At 36.9% G+C, this 26,867-nt stretch overlaps 3 protein-coding genes across 4 annotated transcripts in view; 2 read left to right on the forward strand and 1 right to left on the reverse strand.

The window, feature by feature from the left end:
- The window catches only part of ppfibp2b (PPFIA binding protein 2b), an 82,008-nt gene extending 66,718 nt beyond the window's left edge, over positions 1–15,290 (forward strand). Inside the window, exons 18-29 of the mRNA XM_079809589.1 lie at positions 1,522–1,657; positions 1,786–1,908; positions 1,995–2,145; positions 2,571–2,682; positions 3,602–3,690; positions 3,799–3,921; positions 4,025–4,150; positions 7,301–7,489; positions 8,828–9,010; positions 10,053–10,118; positions 11,264–11,969; positions 14,280–15,290. Coding sequence (XP_079665715.1) covers positions 1,522–1,657; positions 1,786–1,908; positions 1,995–2,145; positions 2,571–2,682; positions 3,602–3,690; positions 3,799–3,921; positions 4,025–4,150; positions 7,301–7,489; positions 8,828–9,010; positions 10,053–10,118; positions 11,264–11,326 — 1,361 coding nt within the window. The 3' untranslated portion in view covers positions 11,327–11,969; positions 14,280–15,290. The remainder of the gene's footprint in view (positions 1–1,521; positions 1,658–1,785; positions 1,909–1,994; positions 2,146–2,570; positions 2,683–3,601; positions 3,691–3,798; positions 3,922–4,024; positions 4,151–7,300; positions 7,490–8,827; positions 9,011–10,052; positions 10,119–11,263; positions 11,970–14,279) is intronic.
- On the forward strand, positions 14,319–15,053 carry rep15 (RAB15 effector protein; the record flags this gene model as incomplete). The annotated part of the gene is made up of 1 exon (XM_079810081.1): positions 14,319–15,053. One exon carries the CDS (start codon positions 14,319–14,321, stop codon positions 15,051–15,053), a length of 735 nt encoding a protein of 244 aa, XP_079666207.1.
- Positions 15,291–17,427: 2,137 nt separating the features above from the next.
- cyb5r2 (cytochrome b5 reductase 2) lies at positions 17,428–26,638 on the reverse strand. Of its 2 annotated transcripts, XM_079810078.1 has the most exons (9): positions 26,508–26,638; positions 21,204–21,362; positions 21,038–21,110; positions 20,811–20,917; positions 20,593–20,722; positions 20,313–20,396; positions 20,108–20,193; positions 18,169–18,268; positions 17,428–18,053 (listed from the first exon to the last, which is right to left on the reverse strand). In XM_079810078.1, exons 1-9 carry the CDS (start codon positions 26,520–26,522, stop codon positions 17,881–17,883), a joined length of 927 nt encoding a protein of 308 aa, XP_079666204.1. In that variant the 5' UTR covers positions 26,523–26,638; the 3' UTR covers positions 17,428–17,880. The 2 variants fall into 2 exon arrangements, with proteins under 2 accessions (XP_079666204.1, XP_079666205.1); XM_079810079.1 differs by lacking the exon at positions 20,313–20,396 and having other exon boundaries at positions 17,536–18,053.
- Positions 26,639–26,867: the final 229 nt, after the last annotated feature.

Below are 26,867 nucleotides of genomic sequence, written 5' to 3' on the forward strand. Positions count from 1 at the left end.
GTTTAAAAAAGAAGAAGGAAAAAAAATAACAATATACATCTTTACTATCACTTTATCAATTTAACATCCTTGCTGAATAAAAGGAATATTAATCTCTTTCAAAAAAAGAAAAACATTCTGACCCCAAACTTTTGAACTGTAGTGTATATTGATACAAAAGATTTATATTTTAAATAAATGTTGTTTATCAAAAGATAATAATATAACTTTTTATTCATCAAAGAATCCTGAAAAAAGTATCAGGTTATAAAAAATATTAAGCAGCATAACTGTTTCCAACATTGATAATAAATCATCATATTAGAATGATTTCTGACACTGAAGACTGAAGTAATGGCTAATGAAAATTCAGTTTTGCGTCACATAAATAAATATTATTTTAAAGTATATGAATATAGAAAAACCATTATTTTGAATTAATATTTCACAATATTACAGGGTTTTTTTTTCTGTATTTTTGATCAAATAAATTCATGCTTGATGAACATACAAGACTTCTTTCAAAAACATTAAAAATAGTAATGTATCCAAACTTTTGACCAGTACTGGAAATATACATATATAATATTATTATTATTATTAATGAATTTATATATAATTGAATTGAATTATTATTCATTATTATTATTATATATGTAACACTTTGTTTTAGGTGACATAGTTAAACATTACTACGTGTACTTACTATAATAATAACAGTAAATTATGCATAATTACTTGTAACTAACGTTAAACCAAGCATAACAGAAACTCTATCGTAAGTACACGTAGGTAATTAATATTACTCAGAACTTAGAGTACAATGTAACTACATCACCTTAAAATAAAGTGTAACCTATAATTTAATTGAATTAGGCATTTTTAAATACATTTATATTATAAAAAGTGTAACAAATATTTTTGATGATTTTCTTGAAATGTCTAAAGACTTAAAATCAGTAGCAGTGGTAGTATGACATGTTTACAGTTCATTTGTTTGGATTTGGGCCTGTGGAATGGATTATTATCTTTAGTAGTAGAATTGTGTACACTCATTTCTTTATCATATATTGGATTGATCTGCTTTCAATTATATTAGACCGTGGTTATCTGAATTTGAATTAATTGGCATATTTAAAAATACTTCTGGGGAAATATTCTATTTTCTATTTCATCAGCAGCAAAGGCTATTTTATACAATTATTATTCTACATTTTTGGAATCTGAGCTTTTATGCATATCTAGTGATGCATTGGTTAATGTGCCTTACCCTAGAGTTGTCAGTTTGCAAAAGTATGCAATTTTTCTATATTTTAATATCCATAGAAGAAAACACTTAAACAGCACTGTGATGTTAGTCTTTGCTTTCTTTTCCTCTGTTCTCTTGCATGGCTAATATTTGGCGCAGGGCTGCAGGGGGAAAGCATGATCAGTTTGTGGTTGGTGGGTCCAGCTAGAATGTGTATTCAGTCCAATAGTGAACCTATAAAAACATATAAACACACACACCTATCAGACAAGTGGATTACTTCCTGTTCACAGGAAAGACAGAGAAGACAGATGACTCAACCTTGTCTGACCTTTCGCCAATGTCTTCTGGAGTAGATTCGGGTCAGCAGTCCCCTGTTTCACCAGAGCACAAGAAGAACCAGAAAGGCATCCGAAAACTGTGGGGAAAGTGAGTATTTGTTGTTTTGTTAAAGACATTTTGAAATTGTGTAGGACAAGAGCTGATTTCATCCATCAGGATACTTGATTACAGGATACTATATTGTTTCATCACATATTTTTTCCTCTGCTTCACAGGATCAGGAGAACACAGTCTGGCAGTCTTCCTTCTGACGGTTCTGATTCCGACTTCAAGAGAGGGGGTTTCAGAGCCACAGCTGGCCCACGTCTCGCCTGTCTGGGCATTGGTTCTTCAGCACGGTATCTCAGCACCTACAATCAGATCTATTCTGAGACATATGCAAGCACCTTCATTCCTTCTCATATTCTACATTTGTGTTCTGCAGTGACATGAACGCCCCCTTCTCGAAATGGTCATGTGATCAGGTGTGCGCATGGATGGAGGACTTTGGCCTGGGTCAGTACGTGAATATGGCCAGACAGTGGGTGACTAGCGGTCAGACTCTACTCTCTGCCTCCTCGCAGGACATAGAGAAGGTGAGAGATACTTCATGCAAGATTTCAGCATGGTTTTCACTTTGGTTTGAAATTCAGACCTGTGGCTTACATCAATAATGTCCAGATTTTAACAATCTGATATCCTCATGCAACATCTGGCGGTTCCTGTAAAATTATATGGCTATGCCTCTCGCTTCAGGTCGTTGTGGTGCCACTCAAATTCTGGTTTGGTTCTACCTGTCAGGGTTGCATTAACCTCTGTTCACGCCTGTAATGCTGCGTGACTTACTAATTTGTTCTGCCATCAAACACACTCAATTTTTTGACATTTTTGACTTTACAAGACTTTACAATTCCTTAATTGAACAACTAAAAATATTAATTCTTTGATATTGATAGCCATTACCAAAGAAACAATATGCTGTCGCAACCATCTTGATTTCTGAATTGATTTTCACATTTAGGAGCTGGGAATTAAACATCCACTACACAGGAAGAAGCTCCAGCTGGCTCTGCACTCATTTAACACCAAAGTCACAGAGAAATCCTCTGAACTCGACCACATCTGGGTCACACGTATGTACCTATGAACCATTCTTAATTTTCATCACTCTTTTTGTTTCGTTTGTGGCACGTATGGAGGAATTGGAGTGCTGCTTAAGAAATCAATGAACAAAATAAATAGTTAAATAAATATCTCTAAATGTGTGGGGTTTTTTTTGTCAATTTGAAAAGTGATTTATTTGCATAATTTTTTTGTGAATTAATAAAATGATAATTGATTTACGTAATTTTTATTTTTAGGTGACCCTCCTTGTACACCATACATATATATTTTAGATAATATAAATAAGGAATTACAGTTACACTCTATATATATATATATATATATATATATATATATATATATATATATATATATATATATATATATATATATATATATATATATATATATATATATATATATATATGTGTATGTGTATGTGTATGTGTATGTGTATGTGTATGTGTATGTGTATGTGTATGTGTATGTGTATGTGTATGTGTATGTGTATGTGTATGTGTATGTGTATGTGTATGTGTATGTGTATGTGTATGTGTATGTGTATGTGTATGTGTATGTGTATGTGTATGTGTATGTGTATGTGTATGTGTATGTGTATGTTCATGTGTATGTGTATATATACACATACACATTATATATATATATATATATATATATATATATATATATATATATATACATACATACATACATACATACATACATACATACATACATACATACATACATACATACATACATACATACATACATACATACATACATACATACATACATACATACATACATACATACATACATACATACATACATACATACATACATACATATATATATACATATACACATATACACATATACACATATACACATATACATATATACATATATACATATATATATATTTACCATGTTATTTCTACACAGGATGGCTGGATGATATCGGATTACCGCAGTACAAAGACCAGTTTAATGAAGGACGTGTGGACGGTAGATTGCTGCAGTACTTGACTGTGGTAAATATCTTTGTTAACCTTTTAGTCCCTTCCTAATCAAAATAGTATACATTATTTCAATTCCTCTATCAAATGAGATTAGTATTGGTACTTTTGTTTCATTTTCAGAATGATCTGCTGTTCCTGAAAGTCACCAGTCAACTGCATCATCTCAGCATCAAGTGTGCTATCCACGTCCTACATGTAAACAAGTTCAACCCCAACTGCCTCAAAAGAAGACCTGGAGATGAGGTGTGGATGAAATGAACAGAAACTAAGAGAGGGCAATCCACTTCTACACTTCCAGGGCTGATTATGCACATCATGGATAAACTAATTTATGTTGTTTTGACAGAATAAGACATCCCCTTCTGAGGTTGTCCAGTGGTCCAATCACCGTGTGATGGAATGGCTCCGATCAGTTGACCTGGCAGAATACGCCCCCAACCTGAGAGGCAGCGGAGTGCATGGAGGACTTATAGTGAGTAACTCAAATCAAACTTTGTCCTGCTACTCCTTCAAGGTGAAGTATGTAGTTTCTGTGACACTAGTGGCATCTAGCTGAATTACAACAATACAGCATATTTTGCAAACGCTCCTTTCGGGGGCCATGCCTCCCCCAACTCAAACATCATAAACACAGCTCGTACGGGCTCTTGTGAAGGCATGACTTAAGTAGGTAAAAGTTCACTAATTTCAATAAAAGTACATATGAAACATAGCAACACAGCTGAGTAAGCAATTGAGTAGGCTAACACTCGCTTGTCTTGCTTATAATTTGTAGTGCGTTGCATCGCAATTCCCCATTCGCTTGGACGTGTTCATTACCCGTTTAATCTTTGAAGTTCTAAATGCAGTGAATTTTGGATTGCACTTCTGTACCCAAACTCACACTATTGGTTGGGCTGGAAAGAGATTGACGAATCTGAGCGGACCGCTCTCAATGTTTTGATGGTGCTTGGGAGGCTCAATGTGTTGACTTTTGGAGGAGATAAACCCATTAATAGCATACTAATCTACCAATTTAACTTAAAAAAGCTTACTTCACCTTAAATGAAAGATTATGGCTCCTTTCACTTGGGCCAGTAAAAACGTCCATCCAGAACACCATATAAACACACAAAGTACTGAGAGCATCTTTGCAACCTTCCTTAGCAACCCCATAGCAACACCCTAGAAAAGGCTAAAAACCACTCAAAACACCTTAGAAACCCCCATAGCAATGCCCCAAGCAACACCCTAGCAAAAACAATTAGAACTTCATAACATAACTTAATAGAAACCCCCTAGAAACCATCAGGAAATGCCCTAGCAATCATCTAGAACAGTGGTCGCCAACCCGTCGATCGCGAACGACTGGTCGATCTTTATCTCTGTCCCGGTAGCTCCCGATAAATAACCGAAAAATAATTAACAACATGTAACAAGTAGAATTATGTACCGCTCCTTTAATGCAGAAGGCAGTCCGTGCCGTGGACAGAGCGCGTGCTGTGAACGTCGAATGTATGCGTGTAATATTTCTGTTGCTCTCACTGTTTATTTTCTGTTCAGTAACACAGTTGTTAGTAAAGTGTTTTGCAAACTGCCCCATGTGCGCGTGGGATCGACGCGGATGATAATAAACCCATGTGAAATATCAGATACGTGAAATTTGCTTTCACTTGACTAACGTTACAACCATTCAGGCCAGCTATCCGGCCTCTCTGTGTAAAGCCGTACAAACACATTATCAAGGCACGAAATCGCTCCTTATGCTCCCAAAATGTATTCTCTGCAACCTCAATTCACACAGCACAAATCGACCGATGCTATAGTTATGACAGCGCTACTGCAGCTGAATATCTCTTCAGCAAACTGCCGCAAAGGAAAGTATAAGTTGCAGACGCTCAATACACAATCATTATCATTAAAAGTAAAGTAACTAAATGATCAGTGCTTATGCCACTCTCTCTCCTATTGCAGTCCTTGATTTGAAATTAGCTGTTGATCAATACAATGCAGCTCATATTTGTTGATTTCGGTGACGTGAACTCCATTAAAAATGCATATAACGTGGGAATTGAAGACACCACATTTATGTGACCAAGTGTAAATGGAATCGTTCTGATAAATCAGATATCTGATCTGTAAAAACATGAAGTGGACCAGGTATAAATAGTCCCAGCAAGATAACTGTTCGGGATGCTTGAAATATAGGAAGAAAAATATAAATATTGAATTGGGGAGGGGAGGGAGGTTAAATGAATGTATCTCTGAACGAAACTGTCTCCAGAATAGTTTCTATGGCATTTTACAGCGGTACCCAAAGAAACGCTTCTTTTCCATAAGCACCATCTACTGTCAAAAAGTGAATTAGCATTTTTATTCAGTCCATCATGTTTTTGTTTTGTGCAGGTGTGTCTTGTGTATCAATTTCACAAAGCTAAAGATGAATAAAGTCTTGAAATTATGCAATCTAATTTAAATAAAAAAACACTGCTCATGCTACATGTGTGTACCTTTGTTTGGGTAGTGATTAAAATGCAGTGGTTGCCTCACATTTCAAATGGCAAATTTTTTTAAGGCTAGTTTGGGCTGTTATAGAGCAAATAAACAACAAAATAATTTGCTTAAGCAAAGAAAAAGAATATAAAAATAAATAAAAAAACCTCTGAATCGGCCATGAAAAATCTATAAGTAGATCTTGCCTTTCATCAAGGCTGAGGTCAGGGATCTTTGGCTTGAAAAGGTTGGTGACCACTGATCTACGTAGAACAACCTAAAAATCCCTTGCAACATGTCTAAAACCACTCAAAACACCTTATACCCCATAGCAACGCCTCAAGCAACACCCTAGTAAAAACCAGTCAGAACTTCATAACATAACTTCATAGAAACTCCCTAGAAACCATCAGGAAATGCCCTAGCAATCATCTAGAACACCCTAGAAAATACATCACAACACACTAAAATCCACTCAAAACACCTTAGCAACCCCCTGGCAACGCCTCAAGCAACACCCTAGTAAAAACCAGTCAGAACTTCATAACATAACTTCATAGAAACTCCCTAGAAACAATCAGAAAATGCCCTAGCAATCATCTAGAACACCCTAGAAAATACATCACAACACACTAAAAACCACTCAAAACACCTTAGCAACCCCATAGCAACGCCTCAAGCAACACCCTAGTAAAAACCAGTCAGAACTTCATAACATAACTTCATAGAAACTCCCTAGAAACCATCAGGAAATGCCCTAGCAATCATCTAGAACACCCTAGAAAATACATCACAACACACTAAAAACCACTCAAAACACCTTAGCAACCCCATAGCAACGCCTCAAGCAACACCCTAGTAAAAACCAGTCAGAACTTCATAACATAACTTCATAGAAACTCCCTAGAAACCATCAGGAAATGCCCTAGCAATCATCTAGAACACCCTAGAAAATACATCACAACACACTAAAAAACACTCAAAACACGTTAGCAACCCCATAGCAACGCCCTTGCAACCTCTCAGAACACCCTAGCACATTCATAGTAAAACACTGAAAACCACTCAGCACACCATATTCGTTTCATGTATTTCTTGCTTCAGATTATGAAATTGATAAAAAATAACTAAATCTTTTTTTCTCCACCAGATCTTGGAACCTCGTTTTAACTCGGACACCCTTGCGATGCTCCTGAACATCCCCCCGCAGAAGACTCTGTTGAGGAGGCACCTGGCCACTAATTTCAACACACTGGTGGGCTCTCAGGCTCAGCAAGAGAAACAAGAGTTCCTGGAATCACCAGGCTACACGCCACTGAACACCACCGCAAAAGTCCGGGTAAGAAAGTGCTGCTCACATTTGCTGACCACATCTTTAGAAACGCCTTAATCCCTGCCAACCGCACGCCTCACAATGAAGATGGAAGCCCTTACACATGTAAATAAACGGACCCCTGCTTCAGCAGCCTGATTCATGTTTAAGCTCAGCTGATGCAGCACATGTGTTTTGACACTTGGATTTCGCTTAGGCCATCTGTATGGAATGTGCTGAGCGAATGACCCTACAGTATGTAACATACTTACAAAGCACAATGAAGCTTTAGACGAAACATTTAGTTCACCCAACGTCTTTTAGGCAGTTGAGCCAACCTTTCATTTCTCATGATAAGAGAATGTGTTTTTAAGAGAAATTATTTCCCGTAAGGATGACGTGACATAAAAGGGTCTCTTATTGTTGTTCTAGTGGTACTATTTTGAATCTTTTAATACAAAATATTGAAACTTATCCTGGAGATTCATGGACTGGGTTTATGATTATGATAATTTGATGAATCACAGTGTATCGAATCAAGAAGTGTATCCTATCATAGTTGCTGATATGCAGACCAATTAATTTATTATGGAATAAAAATAATGAATGAATGAATTGGCATTTTTATAATAATAATAATAAACAAATTGTTTATTTTTATTATTGTTATTAATAAGATAGTTGTCGACATCCAGCCCAATTCAATTAATTATGGAATTTAATGAATGAATGAAAATTGGTGGGAATATTTTTATTATTATTATTATTATTTGTATATCTTTTCCACCTAATTTAATTTATAATAATAAAACATGTTATAGACACACGTGTTGGAAACATCATTTTAAGAAAGAGCAATATATTTTTACAGTATTTATTAACTTTTTGTTTTTGTTTTTACAATTTAACTATGCAACTTTGATCGTAATAAATATTAACAAGATTAATAAATGCTGTATTAGTATTTTTTTTAATCTCATGTTAACAAATAAAAGAAATGTTCAGAAATGTTCCACTATCTTTATATTATACTTTTATACTCTTTTGTATAAATAAAAAATCAAACATTTTACATGATACAAGTAAATTTTGTGCATCATAACAGAAAATGGAAATTAATTTAACTTATTTAATAAAATTGAATTATTAAATTTTTATTGTTTTTAAAGATTAACCTTAAGTAAGCATTAGATGATGGCACGGTTTAAAAGTTAAAATAAATGAATTGTATTTGCATAATTGAATATGAAATATCAGCCGATATAATAATTTTTAAAAAAAGATATCGGCAGTTAGGTACAGATATATATAGTTGATAATCCCTGTTATTCATGCCGTTGTATTCTGTTTATTTTTGTTCCTCAGCCACGTAAAATAGGTTTCTCCAGTTTTGGCCACCGTAAGAAGCGTGCTGACGACTCCACAGACTACATCTGCCCTCTGGATGCATCCCAAGCCCAGGCCCTGCTCAACGGGGCCAACCGGCCCTACAGCGGCTTCAGGGGCCTGAGCCCCATCTTCGACAGGGACCCAGAGAGGCGGGAGCAGGTGGGAGCTCTACAGATCTGACGCTTGCAGCCAATAACCCTCCACCCATATCCCACAAAACCACGGCAACCTCCCAACGACACCCTGGTTCTGTTCAGTGCCATTTTATAACACCCCAGCATCCTTCATTGACGGACACTAGACAGCAGTGTGGACACTGCGGAAAGACTTGGATCCAAGGATTTAGTACATAATCACACAAGGGAAACAGGGTTTAGTCGAAGGCTTTTCCCAGAATAGTGCCACTTTACTTGTGATGGACAGTTAGATCAGTTTTTTTGTGAATCGTAAAAAATGTATTGAGATCTAAAAAGTATTCCATTTTTGTAACCCAACACCTACTGTTTCAAAAGACAGCGTGTACTATCTTTTGCAATATTTGCATATTTTAGAGAGTTATTTAATGGTATATTTATGGTAAATTTTTAACAGGCATACAGACTACTACTTAAATGCTCAGAAGCAGCCGCACATTTTGACTAATCAGATGTTATTTTCATACAATCAAATGCACAAGAGTATTTTTATAGGTAGATATCTTGCCTCTTCAGTTGAAGATAGACTAATGATATATAATCCAAAATATTGTTACATAATCAATAAACCTGCTCGATCACAGTGATTATTGTGTTTTTTTTTACCCTTTATTTTATCACCTTGATAAATGTTTTCTTGGCTGTGCAATTAAAAAAATTAATCGTCTTGCTAAATGTTTTTAATCACAGTTTGCAGAAAGACATTGACATGCATGATTTACAAACATTAAGCATTAACCTGCTGTCATCCATGCATCTGGCCACAAACATGGCCATTTTCACAATGTGGAGAAGTGCATGCTGGGAAAGGATTTTCATGCACTTGTGCAGGTACATTCTAATATACATTTCTCTGTATTCACATTATTTGCACTTCATTACCACCCATTGCTTCTGCTTAATATTCCATCTATTAATAAAAAACATATATTTGTGTAAAACCACAAGATGAATATAAACTTATATTATTTAGGTTGATATATTTGTTGGATATCTTGACATTTCAGATTCTGTGCGCTAAAGGATCAGGGATGCAGATCGAGGCCTTATCCAGGGGAATTAACAACCTCACAGTAAGTTGATACCAACACTGCAGCATCTATTAACCAATTATTGTTCTAACAGATACTGTAGTGTTATGTTTAGGCAATATTTATAAAAAAAAAATGTTTTATATATATATATATCTCAAGCAATGTGTATAACTAAAAATATATTTTCTACTTAAATAAACTAAACTAAAATATACACTTAAGAAAATGTATTAAAGAAAAATAATACTTATATTTTTAATTTATTTACATGCACCATTATTACAATTCCTAGTAAAAACAATATTTAACTACATCTTTTTTTTTTAACACTGCCGAGACTATTTTGCGAAACTAATCTACTGATACACTTAACGACCCAATGAAATTCACATTAAAACTATATTTTAATATTCACATTTCTTAACTCTTTCCCCGCCATTGACGGAATTTTCCGGCAATTCGTGTTTTCACTGTTATAAGGTAGGAGGCGCTATCACGCATCTTCCCAAATATGGAATAAGGAAACTCTGGATCAAAACACAAGCAAAGAAGCAGAAACTAGCGATAGAAGCATTACTTATGCACATGTAAAATAACACGATCATCAAACATTAAACAGCATATAAATCAAAACTCTGTAATATTGGTGATCTACTCAATCAATATTTAGATTTTTTTTTCTCAGCTTTTTGTTCAAAATGTAATTTTTTTTTCAAAAATCCTCGTCCCTGGCTGACAACTTTTTTGTTTTTTTATATTATTTAAAGTATAAATAGAGTTAATATTATTATTTTGCTAAATCATAGAACACATCAAACAGCCCTAGTCCTGGTTTCACAGACCAGGCTTCGATTAAGCCAGGATTAGGCCTTAGTTAAATTAGGACATTTAAGTAGCCTTTATAAACATGCCTTAGGAAAAAAACATTACTGGTGTGCATCTTGAGACAAAAAAAAAATGGCACTGACATATTTGAATTTGTCAGTGCAAGTAGCGTTCAGTTAAAACAGCTCAGACATGCATTTTAGTCTGGGACTATCTTAAGCCTTGTCTGTGAAACCAGGGGCTAATGTCACATATTGCAAACTGTTATTGAAAAGTTTAGGTTTAACTCTTCTAATCTAGGTTTAGCTTGTGGAGCGCTTCGCACTAATCCTGACACCATCACCTCCTCTCACTTCCAGTACTTACTCAGCCGAGACGAGCTGCTGAGAGGAATGAGACGCAGCCAGACCGCAATAGTATGATCGGACTGCGCCGCATTAACCCCACACTCCTGTCCTGCCGAGAGCGTACCTCAACTTAACCCACCCCACCCTCCAACCTTCAGGACTTGAGCTGTGTAACACAATCTCACCTGTTCACCATCCAGCTCATGAGACACTATTGTATTATTTCTTTTTGATTTTTGAGTTTATAATGTTATAATGAACATTTTTGTGTAATATGCAAACAGCCCTTATTTTATGTCAATCTACCTCTACCTTTGTTTTTCATATGCTATTGTATTCTTGTAGCCAAGGAATGTGAGTAAATCTTTCTGTTTGCCCAATAGTTTGTCGTTTTCTTAGGCTTAATCTTTTTTCAAATCTATATAATATGTTAAAAGCAGTTTGTTTGTTTTCAAGCAGAAATGGTTGTTTGCTTGCTGTACCTCTGTTAAATCCATCTCAAGAGGTAAAAGGGGTTTGTTGTTGTAGGGGGCTTTATGATGACTTGTCCAATGTCCAACGTGTCCCATGACCCAAATGGCAAACATTATATTTGGGAGGTCCTTATCTGATAGTTGAGCTTTAAATGCGACACTTATTTTAATAGGACTCCAGACAAGAGAAGAAAAATCCGACTGCAGGTTCACTCTCACCCAATACTAAGGAAAGAATAATATTGGTGAGTTATTTTATCTGATGACATTTTACATGCTAGTGTCCATTAATGGTAACACTTAAGTTTGGGGTCCAATTCTCACTATTAACTAGTTTCTTATTAGCATGCATATTACTAGGATATTGGCTGTTTATTAGTACTTATAAAGCACATATTAATGACCATATTCTACATCCCTTAATCTTACCCAATACCTAAACTTAACAACTACCTTACTAACTATTAGTAAATAATTAAGAGTTAATTGAGGCAAAAGTCGTAGTTAATAGTGAGAATTGGACCCTAATCTAAAGTGGGACCCCATTGTAACATAAAACATTATGTTAGCAACATGTCACCTATTTTTATTTTTGTTTAGAAATGTTAATTTGTAATAATAGAACTGAATAAATATTTTTGTTAAATATTACATATTTCAGAAATATTTTTGTTAAATTTCAATATCTTTTAGATTTTAAATCTGATTTCTGGTTGTCCTCAGTGCAAAAAAAATGCTTTTCTTGTTTAGTATTTTTGTCTTGTTTCCAGTCTAAATCTCTAAAAAATTATTAAATCAAGATGCATTTACTAGATAAGGACAATGACATAAGATATTTCTTCTTGTTTTCTGGAAAATAAAATCAAAATGAAGTGAGTTTTTGCTTAAAACAAGCTGAATTATCTGCCAATGGGGTAAGAAAAATAATCTTGTTTCTGTTTGAAATCTTGTTTCTTGTTTCTGTCCCAAACAGGAATAAGATTATTTTTATTTTCCCATTGGCAGATCATTTTGCTTGTTTCTTTCCCAGAAAACAAGAAAAAATATATTATTTTACTTATCTAGTAAAAAAAAACATCTTGATTTTTAGGAATTTTTAGATATTTGCAATGGAAACAAATTGAAAAAAAGTAGAAAAAGCATTTTTTTGCAGTGCTTAAAGGAACACGCAGACTTTTTGGGACTTTAGCTTATTCACCGTATCCCCCAGAGTTAGATAAGTCCATACATACCATTCTCATCTCCGTGTGTGCCATAACTCTGTCTGACGCACCCACCGCTAGCCTAGCTTAGCACAAAGACTGGAGGTAAATGGCTCCAGCTAGCCTACTGCTCAATAAGTGACAAAATAACGCCAACATTTTACTATTTACATGTTGTGTCCAAGCGGCAACCTCCTCCAGTTTCTCTTGAAGCCAATACGGAAGTGACTTAAACTGCAATTCATCTACTGGCCGCTAGGGACAGGCTCCAGAAGGGAGCAGAATCCCATTGAGCCCCATGTTAATATGCCCAACTTTACAGCAGAAAAAAACATGTTTACAGCCTGGTACAAATTGTGCTTTTGGTCTATACTGCTAATTTTGCCCTTCAAGACAACTGTGAGGGGGGTGAATTTTTTTTATAACTCATTCGTTTACATTATATAAAGCTTTAAAATCCTGCATAATTAAGGGCGTGGCCACTTTGAGTGACAGGTGGATAGCCATTTATCTGCTGTCTGTTAGTCATCGCCTCACTTCAGCTCCGCCCACGTCCCGCCTCTTTGCCCATTTTCTGTTATCCGGGAGTGACGCGCGATGACACGCTGCCAAGATGGCAACGGCCAGCTCGTCCCTACTTTGCGCTTCAAAACTGCTCTTCAGAATCCTATGGGTGACGTCACGGACACTACGTCCATATTTTTTTACAATCTATGACTAAGACCGACGGAAAATGAAAAGTTGCGATTCCGATATGGTTAGGAACTATTCTCTGATTCCTGCATAATAATCATGGAACTTTGCTACCGTACCATGGATACAGCGGCACAAGGATATTACGCAGCGCCTGAAAATAGGCTAACTTCCGTCAACATAACCAACGTGACAGCCTGCTTGCACAGAGATCGTGCTGGGGACTATTTTCAGGCGCTGCGTAATATCATTGCGCCTGTGCACCCATGGTACGGCAGCAAAGTTCCTTGATCATTACGCAAAAATGAGAGTATAGTTCCTATACATATCAGCCTAGAAAATTCGCAACTTTTCATTTTCCGTCTGTCTTAGTACACGATGTAACTATACACATCACAACATGTAAATAGTAAAATGTTGGCGCTATTTTGTCACTTATTGAGCAATAGGCTAACTGGAGCCGTTTACCTTCAGTCTTGGTGCTAAGCTAGGCTAGCGGTGGGTGCGTCAGACAGAGTTAATGGTATGTATGGACTTATCTAACTCTCCCAAAAAGTCGGCGTGCTCCTTAAAAGCAAAATTTTAAGAAATGGTGGTTACACTTTTATTCTAAGGTGGAAAACACAGTAAAGTATTATAATTATGTGTCAATATTTCCAGTGTATAAGGGAAACAACACTTTGAACTGGACCAGCTGGAATGAACCAAAAAGATCTCCAGCATGAAGCCAAAACTAGCATTTTCAGAACCTTGTGGGCTAAACCCAACAGAACCGCCACGGCGGACCTCATCCTCCTCTTCAGCGACTGCATCCGAGCGGCTTCATCCAGAACAAAGGAGTATCTGCTCTTCAGGGACCCGGAGAACAAGTTCCACCCAAGTCCTTCAACCCTAAGCGAGATCTTTCTGATGACCTACATCCAGCACAGCAGCCTGCTGAATCTCACCGACATGTTCAACTGCACGGCCATGACCCAAGAACAGGTGATCCTGTTGGGTGCCCACTGGGTCTGGGCCGTGCTGGATCAGCCGAGCAAGAACCCCCGAATCCAGATCGCGGTCCAGGTTTTTCATCTGCCAGAAAGAACGGAGGAGACCGTGGAAGACATCTACAGCGACATCATGCGCATGGCCGGGATGGATGTGGTGGAGAGGACCCAAGCTGAGAGGATGGTGGAGTTCTGCTCCTCCATCGGCAGAGACTGTTACGCACTTTTTCTCTTCTTCGGCCGCCAAAACGACGAGGGAAACATTTACGGGCTACTGAGCAACAATCTGCAAGCAGCTGTGGGGAAGTGTGTGAGGATTGATCGGGTTTTTATCGATCACTTCTTCAAAGGTGTGAAATGCTTTGGCACTCCAAGTGGGATGTTGAAAGCACTGGTTGGTAAGGAGGGTGACGATCCTCTGACCATGCTTGTTAAGTTCACCTAACAGCTGAGGTGTTTTTACTAGGTTTATTACCATTTTTTTGTGGGTTTATTCTAAAGAGCAGCTCACTGCTTGGTAACGGATGCTTTGAATGCGGCTCTGGGTCTGTATGTTGATGTTTTCCCAAGCCTTTCCAGCCTTATAACTAGTGTCTGATGTCTTTCCGCATCCAGCAATTCTTAACTGTTACTTTATGCAATTAAAATGCAAATTAATGTGCATAAATAAATCATTTTTGCTAACAAGTTTTGTACTTTGTGTTACTACCCCATATTTAGTAATTCACGTACAATTTGTTTTACTCTACAGTACCTATTAAAAGGATAGTTCACCCAAAACTGAACATTTTGTAAAGTTGTTCCCAATCTAAATGAGTTTCTTTCTTCTTTTGAACACAACCAGAAGTCAGTGTAACCAGACAGTTGATGGTAGTCATTGACTTCCATAGTAGGAAAAAAATACTATGTAAGTCGATGGCTACTGTCAACTCTCTGATTATCAACTGTCTGGTTAATATCTTCTTTTGTGTTCAGCAGAAGAGAAACTCGTACAGGTGTGAAACAACTTGAAGGTGAGTAAATGAAGACAGGATTAAAATGTTTTGGTGAACTATCCTTTAACCAATTATTGTTCTAAAAGTGTCAAAGTAACATCCACATGGACGGCAGGAGCCAAGGTTTCCCAGCAGAACATTGCCCAAAGCATCACACTGCCTCTGCCGGCTTGCCTTCTTCCCATAGTGCATCCTGGTGCCATGTGTTCCCCAGGTAAGCGACGCACATGCACCCGGCCATCCACGTGATGTAAAAGAAAACAACATGATTCATCAGACCAGGCCACCTTCTTCCATTGCTCCGTGGTCCAGCTCTGATTCTCACGTGCCCACTGTTGGTGCTTTTGGCAGTGGACAGGGGTCAGCATGGGCACCCTGACTGGTCTGCAGCCCCATACGCAACAAACTGTGATGCACTGTGTATTCTGACACCTTTCTATCAGAACCAGCATTAACTTCTTGAGCAATTTGAGCTACAGTTGCTCGTCTGTTTGATTGGACCACACAGGCCAGCCTTTGCTCCCCATGTGCATCAATGAGCCTTGGCAGGTTCACCACTGTTCCTTCCTTGGACCGCTTTTGATAGATACTGACCACTGTAGTCCGGGAACACCCCACAAGAGCTGCAGTTTTGGAGATGCTCTGACCCAGTCGTCTAGCCATCACAATTTGGCTCTTATCAAACTCACTGAAATCCTTACGCTTGCCCATTTTTCCTGCTTCTAACACATCAACTTTGAGGACAAAATGTTCACTTGCTGCCTAATATATCCCACCCACTAACAGGTGCCGTAATGTAGAGATAATCAGTGTTATTCACTCCATATATTACCTTTGCATCAAATTACAAGAAACTAGTTAACGGCTATGGGAGTAACAGTAAAATCTTTCTCTCTTCTGACTGCCTTTATCTCACTCTATTTTCTTTTTTCCTTTTGAAAGTTATGAAAACACTATTGTGGATTGTTTCTTTTGCTATTTGACCAAATGGGAACACAAAACATTTATTTATTATAGTCTCTCATTAACCGCTATAGAAGTTTACCCAACTATGACGCCTTCTGCTTCTGGGAAACCTGGACATGTGAAAAGGGTCTTTTGTAGTCTGTAAATATAAACAAATTTTGATTTTGATGACTGCATCACATTCCAAAAATGTTGGGATATTGGCAAAATAAATGTGAAAAGATTATAGAGTATCCGAGTTAAACTGTTTTGAAACAGTCCACAATTAGCAGGTGAACTGGTGATATTTGAGCGGGTATCGTGTTTGGGTATAAAAGGAACGTCCACTGAAGGCTCAGTCTTTGCAAGCAAAGCTTGGCACACCACTTTGTGCCAAATTTCCGAGATCAACTCAAATGGTCCAAAAGACGGTGGAAATGTGTGCTGTGGTCAGATGAATCCACCTTTGAGCTTGTTTTTGGGGGGAAGTGGACATTGAGTTCTCATTCCCAAAGACAAAAGGGGCCATTGAGACATTTAATCAGTGAATGGTGCAAAAGCAAACATCTGTTATGGTACAGAGGTGCATCAGTGCAACCAGTATGGGTGACCTGCGTATGTGTGAAGGCATATTGGGATTGTATAGCGACGTATACTGCCATTAAGATGACTGCCTGCAGTCCAGATCTGTCTCTTATTGAAAATGTATGGCCCATCATGAAAAGTAGAATCCGACAACGACGACCACAGGCTGTTGAGCAGCTGTCTTGTATCAGGCGAGATTGGGGAAAAATTCCACTTGCAAAACGATTAAAACGTGTAATTAAAAGGAAAGGTGACGTGACAGTGGTAAACATGCTTCTGTCCCAACTTTTTTGAAGTGTGTTGCAGCCATCAAAATACAAATTTGTTTGAATTTTGGTCAGGGAAAGCATTGAAAAACTTTTCTTTGTACTTCTGTCAGTTAAATAAAGGTTAAAGAGAATTAACAAATCACAGATTCTTGATTTTATTGCATTTTATAAAATGCCCCAACTTTTCTGGAAATGGGGTTGTATATATACCCTGTTTAAAAAAATACTTTGATATTTATCCTTAGAAACAACAAGAAATACAGATATAACTTTTTGTTTTGTTTTTGCTATTACTTGCCTGAATTGGACTTTTTTCTGAGATAATTCATCACAAACAAAACCAAATGGATTCAACAAACAATCTATTTTTAAACCGACATCTGGCATTGTTTTGGCATGTTTCGCAAGCTGTAAACCATCTATTACAAATTATCACAGAATATGTTTGTGTAATACACACTAATCAGTGGCAGGAGACTTAGTAAGCAAAGGTGTTGTCAGTTTTGTAGCCCAGCTTGTCGAGGTTTGGCAGGCAGGCATACTGGATCATGGGGGGTGGACCGCACATCACGATGAGCACATCGTTGGCCGGAGGCGGGAGATGGTCTTTTATCATGGCAGCATCAACAAACCCTTTGCTGTACTTCCACACTGTCACAAGAACACAGACACAGAAAATCTTCACAGTGGTCTTTACTGCTGGGCAGTCAAATGATCACTACAGATAGCATTCATCTAGATATTTATATCAGAAGATGAATTGTACCTTCAGAGGGCTTGTCCAGTGTGTACCACAGATTGAGTTTATCAGGGTGGTTTCTATGAACTTCATCCAGATCTTTACGTAACAATATGTCCTTCTCAGTCTATGGGAGTGAAACACTTTAGAATACAGCTAACAAACCTTAAATAAGGTGTACTTATGTTATGACAAATATTTGATTTGTTAAAAAGTGTAGACAAAACAAATTAGTTCCCTCATTTTGATGAAACTAAAACAAGGGAACAAATGAATACAATGTGGCCACAATTTAGTAAACCGAGGCAAATAATTATCATATCGTGGCACGACTCGAAACGAGGGAACGGATTGGTAAAACGTGCTGACGTATTAAGTCATTGGAGCGAATTGTTCATTTGTGGCCACAATATAGGCTACATATTTCTCTTCCCCGCATGTTATGTGTGGGGCTTCATAAAAATATTCTTAAAATAAGTTACATTTTTAGGGGAATGTTAGAATAACGTTAAAATAACATTAGGGAACGTTAGAATAACATTAGGAGAATGTTAAAATAATGTATGGGGAACATTAGAATAGAATTAGGAGAATGTTAAAATAATGTATGGGGAACGTTAGAATAACGTAGGGTGAACATTAGAATAACGTTAGAGTAACGTTCTGGAATGTTAGAATAACATTAATGCAACATTAGGGGAACGTTTGAATAACCTTAGATTAACGTTCTGGGACCGTTAGAATAATGTTACGCCAATGTTAAAATAATGTTAGAATAACATTAAAGCAACGTTAAAATACATTTGAATAACATTAAGGTAATGTTACAATAACGTTAGAGAAACATTCTGGGAACGTTAGAATGTTACAGCAACATTACAAATGTTAGAATGACGTACTGGGAATGTTAGAATAACGTTAGGGGAACATTAGAATAACATTAAAGCAATGTTAAAATAACATTAGGGGAACGTTAAAATAACGTAAGGATAACATTAGGGGAACATTAGAATAACGTTCTGGGAACGTTAGAATAACGTTAAAATAACGTTAGAATGACATTCTGGGAACGTTAGAATAACATTACAGCAATGTTAAAATGTTACAGCAACATTAAAATGGAAAAGTTAAAATAATGTTAGGGGAACGTTAGAATAACATTAGGAGAACGTTAAAATAACATTGGGAACGTTGGAATAATGTTAGGGAAATGTTAGAATAACATTAAAGCAATGTTAAAATAACATTAGGGGAACGTTAGAATAATGTTAGGGGAACGTTAGAATAGCTTTATGATAACATTAGGGGAACGTTAGAATAATGTTAGGGGAACGTTAGAATAACGTTAGAATGACATTCTGGGAACGTTAGAATAATATTACAGCAACGTTAAAACGTTATAGCAACATTAAAATGGAAACGTTAGAATAACAGGAGAAAATAAAAATAACGGTAGGGGAACGTTAGAATAACATTAGGGGAACGTTAGAATAGCATTAGGAGACTGTTAAAGTAGCGTTAGGGGAATGTTAAAGTAGCGTTAGAATAATGTTTTACAAACCAGAAACATTCTAATTTCTTGGCTAACCAAAAACAAACCTTAAAAAACGAAAACTAACGTACTGGGAACCAAAAAATGTCAGCTGGGCTACATTATATTTCTGCGGAGATATCTCTGTCACTCCACTCCACTCACCAGTCCAACTCTCAGACGCCTTGACTACTTTTTGGAACTATTTTCTTTGGCGCAGAAAATATGGGTAATGTATGGCTGAAACGATATTTATCACTTAACTGACAATGTTTAGATATTGTTCTGGAAAGCAACACAAAAATACACATAACCTTAAGTAAAATGTTTCTGCTGTTGTTTAATCTCCAAATGCACATTGAGCTCCTTTTACAGTATGATATTGCTTATTCATTTATTCACTTACTGAAAAATTCCGTCATGAATGTGACTGACCTGGTTGGCAAATATAAGGGAGCACTTGGTGTTGTCAGCAGGATCTGCGGTTATGCTCCTGATCAGCTGCAGCATTGGAGTGATGCCTGAAAGAATGAACGTGTCATCTTTAATTAATACATATTTAGATGAAATGTCTTGGCAGCAATTCCTGGAAACCTACTAAGAATACATCAGAGCCAACTCAAAATACGTCCATCATTACCTGTTCCACCAGCAACCATGCCCACGTGTCTAAACTTCCGCAATTTAGGTTCCGATTTTTTATCAGGTCGAATACCAAACTGCCCTGTAAATGTCAGCAAGGATATATATGAAGCATTTCGATATTTTACAATGCATTGTGTATACAGGTCATGCATTTGGTAATCTTAAAACAACAGCACCCTCTAGTGGCTAGATTCAATGCATCACACAAAACTGGTGTACTGTTTATGTAATATCATATTAATAAATAATGCTGAAATAACACTGAATCACAATACCATTTCCATTGTAGACCAGTAATCCATTTGGACCCCTAAAGTCAATGGAGTCTCCAATCTTCATGTCATTCAAGTACTGAGACATCTTGCCTCCATCGGGATAGTTTGGATGAGTGTTTTTATAGTAGATCTGATGTGAGATATTGAAGAAAGGGATTTTTATGAAGCCCGCTATAACACATAACCAGTCATTTGCAACATAATGTATTGCATCACACCTTTACAACTAGATCAACGTATCCCTGGTCTTCATCGCTGGACACAGGTGTGTACGCACGGATTACCAGATTCCCATTCACCTTTGCAGACAGGTAAACATGCTGACCTGTGACACAAAATGCAACATCCATTTTAGAAAACAAGTGAAACTCGGGTGATATTGTGAAATGATACTCTAGGTCAGGTGACTCTGCTGATGTGATAAAGCTTTAGTGCAATGTCCTACCAATAGGGAGACCAAGAATGTGAGACGAGGATGGAAGACCAAACCGGAATTTTTTTGTGTCATGAGTGATGTCCTGTTACAAAACAAATACAAGTAGTTAAATTGGGCTGCAACAATTTTCTTTTAAAGTAGAAAAACATATTCACACGTTTAAATTCTGACTGACCTCTTTCTCTATTAGTGGCAGTGGGTATTTCAGATTGGGATCCTGCAAGGTTTTTGGAAACTTGCTCTGCTTTTGAGCTCCATTGGAGCCTCCTGGTGTTAGGACGAGGAAGAGGACCGTGATCACCACTATAGATATCCCAATTAGAACAGGTACAGTCTGCAACATACACATCAAACACGGTATTGGTACAATTGGTTTATGCTTGATATGAGTTTCGTAGGAAAATATAGGTAAATTACATTTATATAGAATTTAAAAATGAATTATAATAAATGCATTTTCAATATAAATGTTTAATTATATTTATAAGTTTATAAAAATTTAAGTAAATTACATTTATATATATATATATATATATATATATATATATATATATATATATATATATATATATATATATATATATATATATATATATATATATATATATATATATATATATATATATATATATATATATATATATATATATATATATATATATATATATATATTTATTTATAATTCAAGTTTTTATTGTTTTTATCCGGTACATGACAATATTATACAAAACACAGATTATAGATATATACAAATGTTGAATATAAGGCCAAAATATAGACAATTACATTTATATTTAAATTATAAATATAAATGAACTGTTTAGTTTGATTAAATATAAAAATAATAAATACATATTAAAATGTAAATAGTTTTCATGTAGGATATAGACTGGAGGTTGTTTAATTTATTATTTAAATATTTAATTTAACAAAATTCATCGTAATTCAACAATTTCAACATTTCGACACTACATAGTTACCATACTTGCATCGTTTCAATTACTTCACTGTTATTCTATATTCTAAATATAGTTTTGTGGACAAATATAAAATATGATTTTATAAAATATAAGTACATATATATATATACACACACTCTAAAAAATGCTGGTTGCCCAAGTTGGGTTGAAAATGGACTAACCCAGCAATTGGGTTGTTTTAACCCAGCGGTTGGGTTAAATATTTGCTTAAAACAACCAAATTGCTGGGTTAAAACAACCCATGTGGTTAGTCCAATGGTTAGTCCATTTTCAACCCAACTTGGGTTATTTTTAACCTAGCATTTTTTAGAATGTGTATATATATATATATATATATATATATATATATATATATATATATATATATATATATATATATATATATATATATATATATATATATATATATGTGAATTTTGTGTGTGTTGTAAATAAAATGTATTCTGAAGCAATATTCTCACCAGTGTTCAATCAGCTTTGACATATGCATATTTGTGATATTTTTACCTTTTATAAAGGGCATTTTTCCCCTAATCTTGTTAAATATAGGCTATGATTCAGATTTCCTTTTATATTCTTAAATTGGATCAATAAATTAAATTAGAAGACGACACTGGCTGTTACCAGTCAAATTAAATAATTTACACTGAAAAATTACAACTTGCTTAAATATTGTTATGAGATTGTTTTAAATATTTTTTGAATACAAATAAGAAATGTTGGAAAGATGGAACTAAACCACCAGTAGGTGGCAGCAGGTAACCGTCTGAATGAGTGAGTCATTGAGTCGATTCGTTCAAACGCTGATTCATTCAAGAATGAGGCGGTCGTTTACGAATAGTTAATTGAATCTTTGATTCTATCGATTCATTCAAAACGCTGAATCATTCACTAACACGCTGTTGCTGTGACACGCGTTCTGCTGTGATCTTTTGGAACTATTTTCGCTGCTGAAATAGAACAAAAACAGTCAATATTGCATCTAAAATTTAAGTGACTTAATGTTAATAATCGTTTATGGAACTGTCATATGAAATCAGTGTCATTTTCAGTCGTGATGTTATTCAGGAAAACAGCACTCTTGGTAATGTGACGTTGCAACTGTTTCATGTTATAAATATAAATAAACTCCACATTTCTACATTTTTACGGCAGTGTGTTAACTGAGTTTCTCTGTGTGAGCGTCACACATTTGTTGTGAGAGGGCGAGCATCAACAGTGCAACGTTAGTTACCGTCAGATCATTATACATTATTATCATTCACTGTCAATCGCCACTTACAGTAATGAATGCAGAATCATTCTTGCATTTGGTTGATTCCCTAGTTATTTTTTGTTAATGACGTTTTATCAGGCTACTTGTCAGTCGGGCAAGTAAAATTTTCTTTCACTTGCCCCTTCAAAAATCCCACTTCGAACCTCCCGCTCTGAGCGGGACGTGAACCCGGGTCTGCCAGCATGAGAGTTAGACGCAATAACAATGGGGCTAAAGGCTGCAACCTCTAGTGTCAGTCAGAGCGTCTCTTGAGATCACAGGAGTGAGGTTTACTCGCACAGCAACTACTAGCTGGCTTCCGTTACACCGGATCTACCTGTGACGGAAGGAATCTGCTGGAATATTGAAAATGATGGACTAGCCCCCTCAAAGTCCGGACCAAAGGAAAGCCTTTGTCTTCAGTTGCAGAAGGCAGGGGATAACATTAGTGTTGAAGTTATGAGAGGAAATATATTGACACTATGCCAGAGAGATGTGCTGCTGTAATTGATGCAAAAGGTGGACATACCAAATATTAAAGTTAAAAGTGGATAAAAACAGTACGACTAACAGGTCAGAGCAACCATTTGCATGTTTCATGAACATTATGAAATGAAATCATGTTTTGGAGGCAAAGAATGTCAATATTTTCAGATCTGTCAGGTGTTCTAATAGTTTTGGCCACCACTGTATATATATATATTAATTAATTCAACAAAATACAGTGAGGAAAATAAGTTTTTGAACACCCTGCTATTTTGCAAGTTCTCCCACTTAGAAATCATGGAGGGGTCTGAAATTGTCATCGTAGGTGCATGTCCACTGTGAGAGACATAATCTAAAAAAAAAAATCCAGAAATCACAATGTATGATTTTTTAACTATTTATTTGTATGATACAGCTGCAAATAAATATTTGAACATCTGAGAAAATCAATGGTAATATTTGGTACAGTAGCCTTTGTTTGCAATTAAAGAGGTAAAACGTTTCCTGTAGTTTTTCACCAGGTTTGCACACACTGCAGGAGGGATTTTGGCCCACTCCTCCACACAGATCTTCTCTAGATCAGTCAGGTTTCTGTTTCTGAGCTCCCTACAAAGATTCTCTATTGGGTTTAGGTCTGGAGACTGGCTAGGCCACGCCAGAACCTTGATATGCTTCTTACAGAGCCACTCCTTGGTTATTCTGGCTGTGTGCTTCGGGTCATTGTCATGTTGGAAGACCCAGCCTCGACCCATTTTCAATGCTCTAACTGAGGGAAGGAGGTTGTTCCCCAAAATCTGGCAATACATGGCCCTGGTTATCCTCTCCTTAATACAGTGCAGTCGCCCTGTCCCATGTGCAGAAAAACACCCCCAAAGCATGATGCTACACCCCCATGCTTCACAGTAGGGATGGTGTTCTTGGGATGGTACTCATCATTCTTCTTCCTCCAAACACGTTTAGTGGAATTATGACCAAAAAGTTCTATTTTGGTCTCATCTGACCACATGACTTTCTCCCATGACTCATCCAAATGGGCATTGGCAAATTTAAGACGGGCCTGAACAGGTGCTGGTTTAAGCAGGGGAACCTTCCGTGCCATGCATGATTTCAAACCATGACGTCTTAGTGTATTACCAATAGTAACCTTTGAAACGGTGGTCCCAGCTCTTTTCAGGTCATTGACCAGCTCCTCCCGTGTAGTTCTGGGCTGATTTCTCACCTTTCTTAGGATCATTGAGACCCCACGAGGTGAGATCTTGCATGGAGCCCCAGTCCGAGGGAGATTGTGTCACGGTTCATGAATTCACTATCTCCTTCTGGTACGTTTACGTATTTGTGTGTGTGTAGGTGTTGGTGTGTGTGATTGGGCGCTGCGCTGATTGAGATCACCTGCGGCGGTGATCAGCGCTTCACCTGCTGCTCATCAGCGCAGCCTATTTAATGTCTCTCTGTTTGTCATGTCATTTGTCAGAGCGTTGTTGGATGTTCCTCGTGTGTTCCCGGTTGCCTCCTGTTCTCTCCTGCTGTCATCCGTGTTCCCTGGTCGTCGTGTTCCACGTTTCCTGGTCTTCATGTTCCTCGTTCCCTGGTCGTCGTGTTCCACGTTTCCTGGTCTTCATGTTCCTCGTTCCCTGGTCTTCGTGTTCCTCGTTTCCTGGTCTTCGTGTGAGCGTCAGTACCTTCACCTCTCACCATTCCAGCATCAACACTCTTCTCTGGAGATCTGGGTTGTCCTCAGCGTCCCTGTGCTGCCAAGCGTTTCACCACCTGGACATCTCTGCACTGTTGCGATCTCTTGAACTTATGTCCAAATAAATACTTTTACTTCCATTTGAATCTGACTCTGTTTACGTTAAGGCAACGCCACAGATTGACAGTCATGTTTAGCTTCTTCCATTTTCTAATGATTGCTCCAACAGTGGACCTTTTTTCACCAAGCTGCTTGGCAATTTCCCCGTAGCCCTTTCCAGCCTTGTGGAGGTGTACAATTTTGTCTCTAGTGTCTTTGGACAGCTCTTTGGTCTTGGCCATGTTAGTAGTTGGATTCCTACTGATTGTATGGGGTGGACAGGTGTCCTTATGCAGCTAACGACCTCAAACAGGTGCATCTAATTTAGGATAATAAATGGAGTGGAGGTTGACATTTTAAAGGCAGACTAACAGGTCTTTGAGGGTCAGAATTCTAGCTGATAGACAGGTGTTCAAATACTTATTTGCAGCTGTATCATACAAATAAATAGTGAAAAAATCATACATTGTGATTTCTGGATTTTTTTTTTTAGATTATGTCTCTCACAGTGGCACCTATGATGACAATTTCAGACCCCTCCATTATTTCTAAGTGGGAGAACTTGCAAAATAGCAGGGTGTTCAAATACTTATTTTCCTCACTGTATATTTAACATTCCAACCACACAATTCCCATACGTTTATTTTGATGACTTAACGATCATTCTAAAATATGAAAAGCATTCATAATAAGAATATTAGAGTAGGTGTGTCTAAACATTTGACAATAAACAGAGCAACTAACACTTTAAACTACGGGCATATTGTGCTACATTCAACATTGATTTGATAACCTGCATGTCTGTAATTACCTCTCACCTTCTTTCCACTGCTGTCATTCTAACCAGAATAAAATCAACAGATAAGTGTGAAACTGACATGGAGGACGAGCAAGGTGCTAATTGCTTTTTGCAAGGCAGAGTGAGGAAGAAAGCAGGGAATATAAGAATGTAAAGTGAAAAATACTCACTAGAACTTGATCCATGCTGCAGTCTTATTCCTGTGCTGTACTGTATCAGTTAGTATTGTCAGGGTTCACTTTATGCAAGGTAGAAGTTGTTCAGATTCATCTCTTTCCTGTATTCCAACCTTTGTACCAAGGCCGGTTAATAGTAGAGGAGAGGGAGTTCATGAAATACAGCCAACTGGAGTAGGCCCCTCAGTGGCCTCAGCCAATAGGAATAGAATATTCAAATGAGCAGAGCATTGCCTATGGTTCTTGGTGTGTGTATGTGAATGGTGTGGGATCACCCCACAGCCTGATAACACATTCAGAGGGATGGGTCAAGGAATCTCCTCAAGTACAGCACATTAGGCGAAGGCTGTTAGA

This window comes from Gobio gobio, assembly GCF_949357685.1.
Source record: "Gobio gobio genome assembly, chromosome: 25".
Taxonomy (NCBI): domain Eukaryota; kingdom Metazoa; phylum Chordata; class Actinopteri; order Cypriniformes; family Gobionidae; genus Gobio; species Gobio gobio.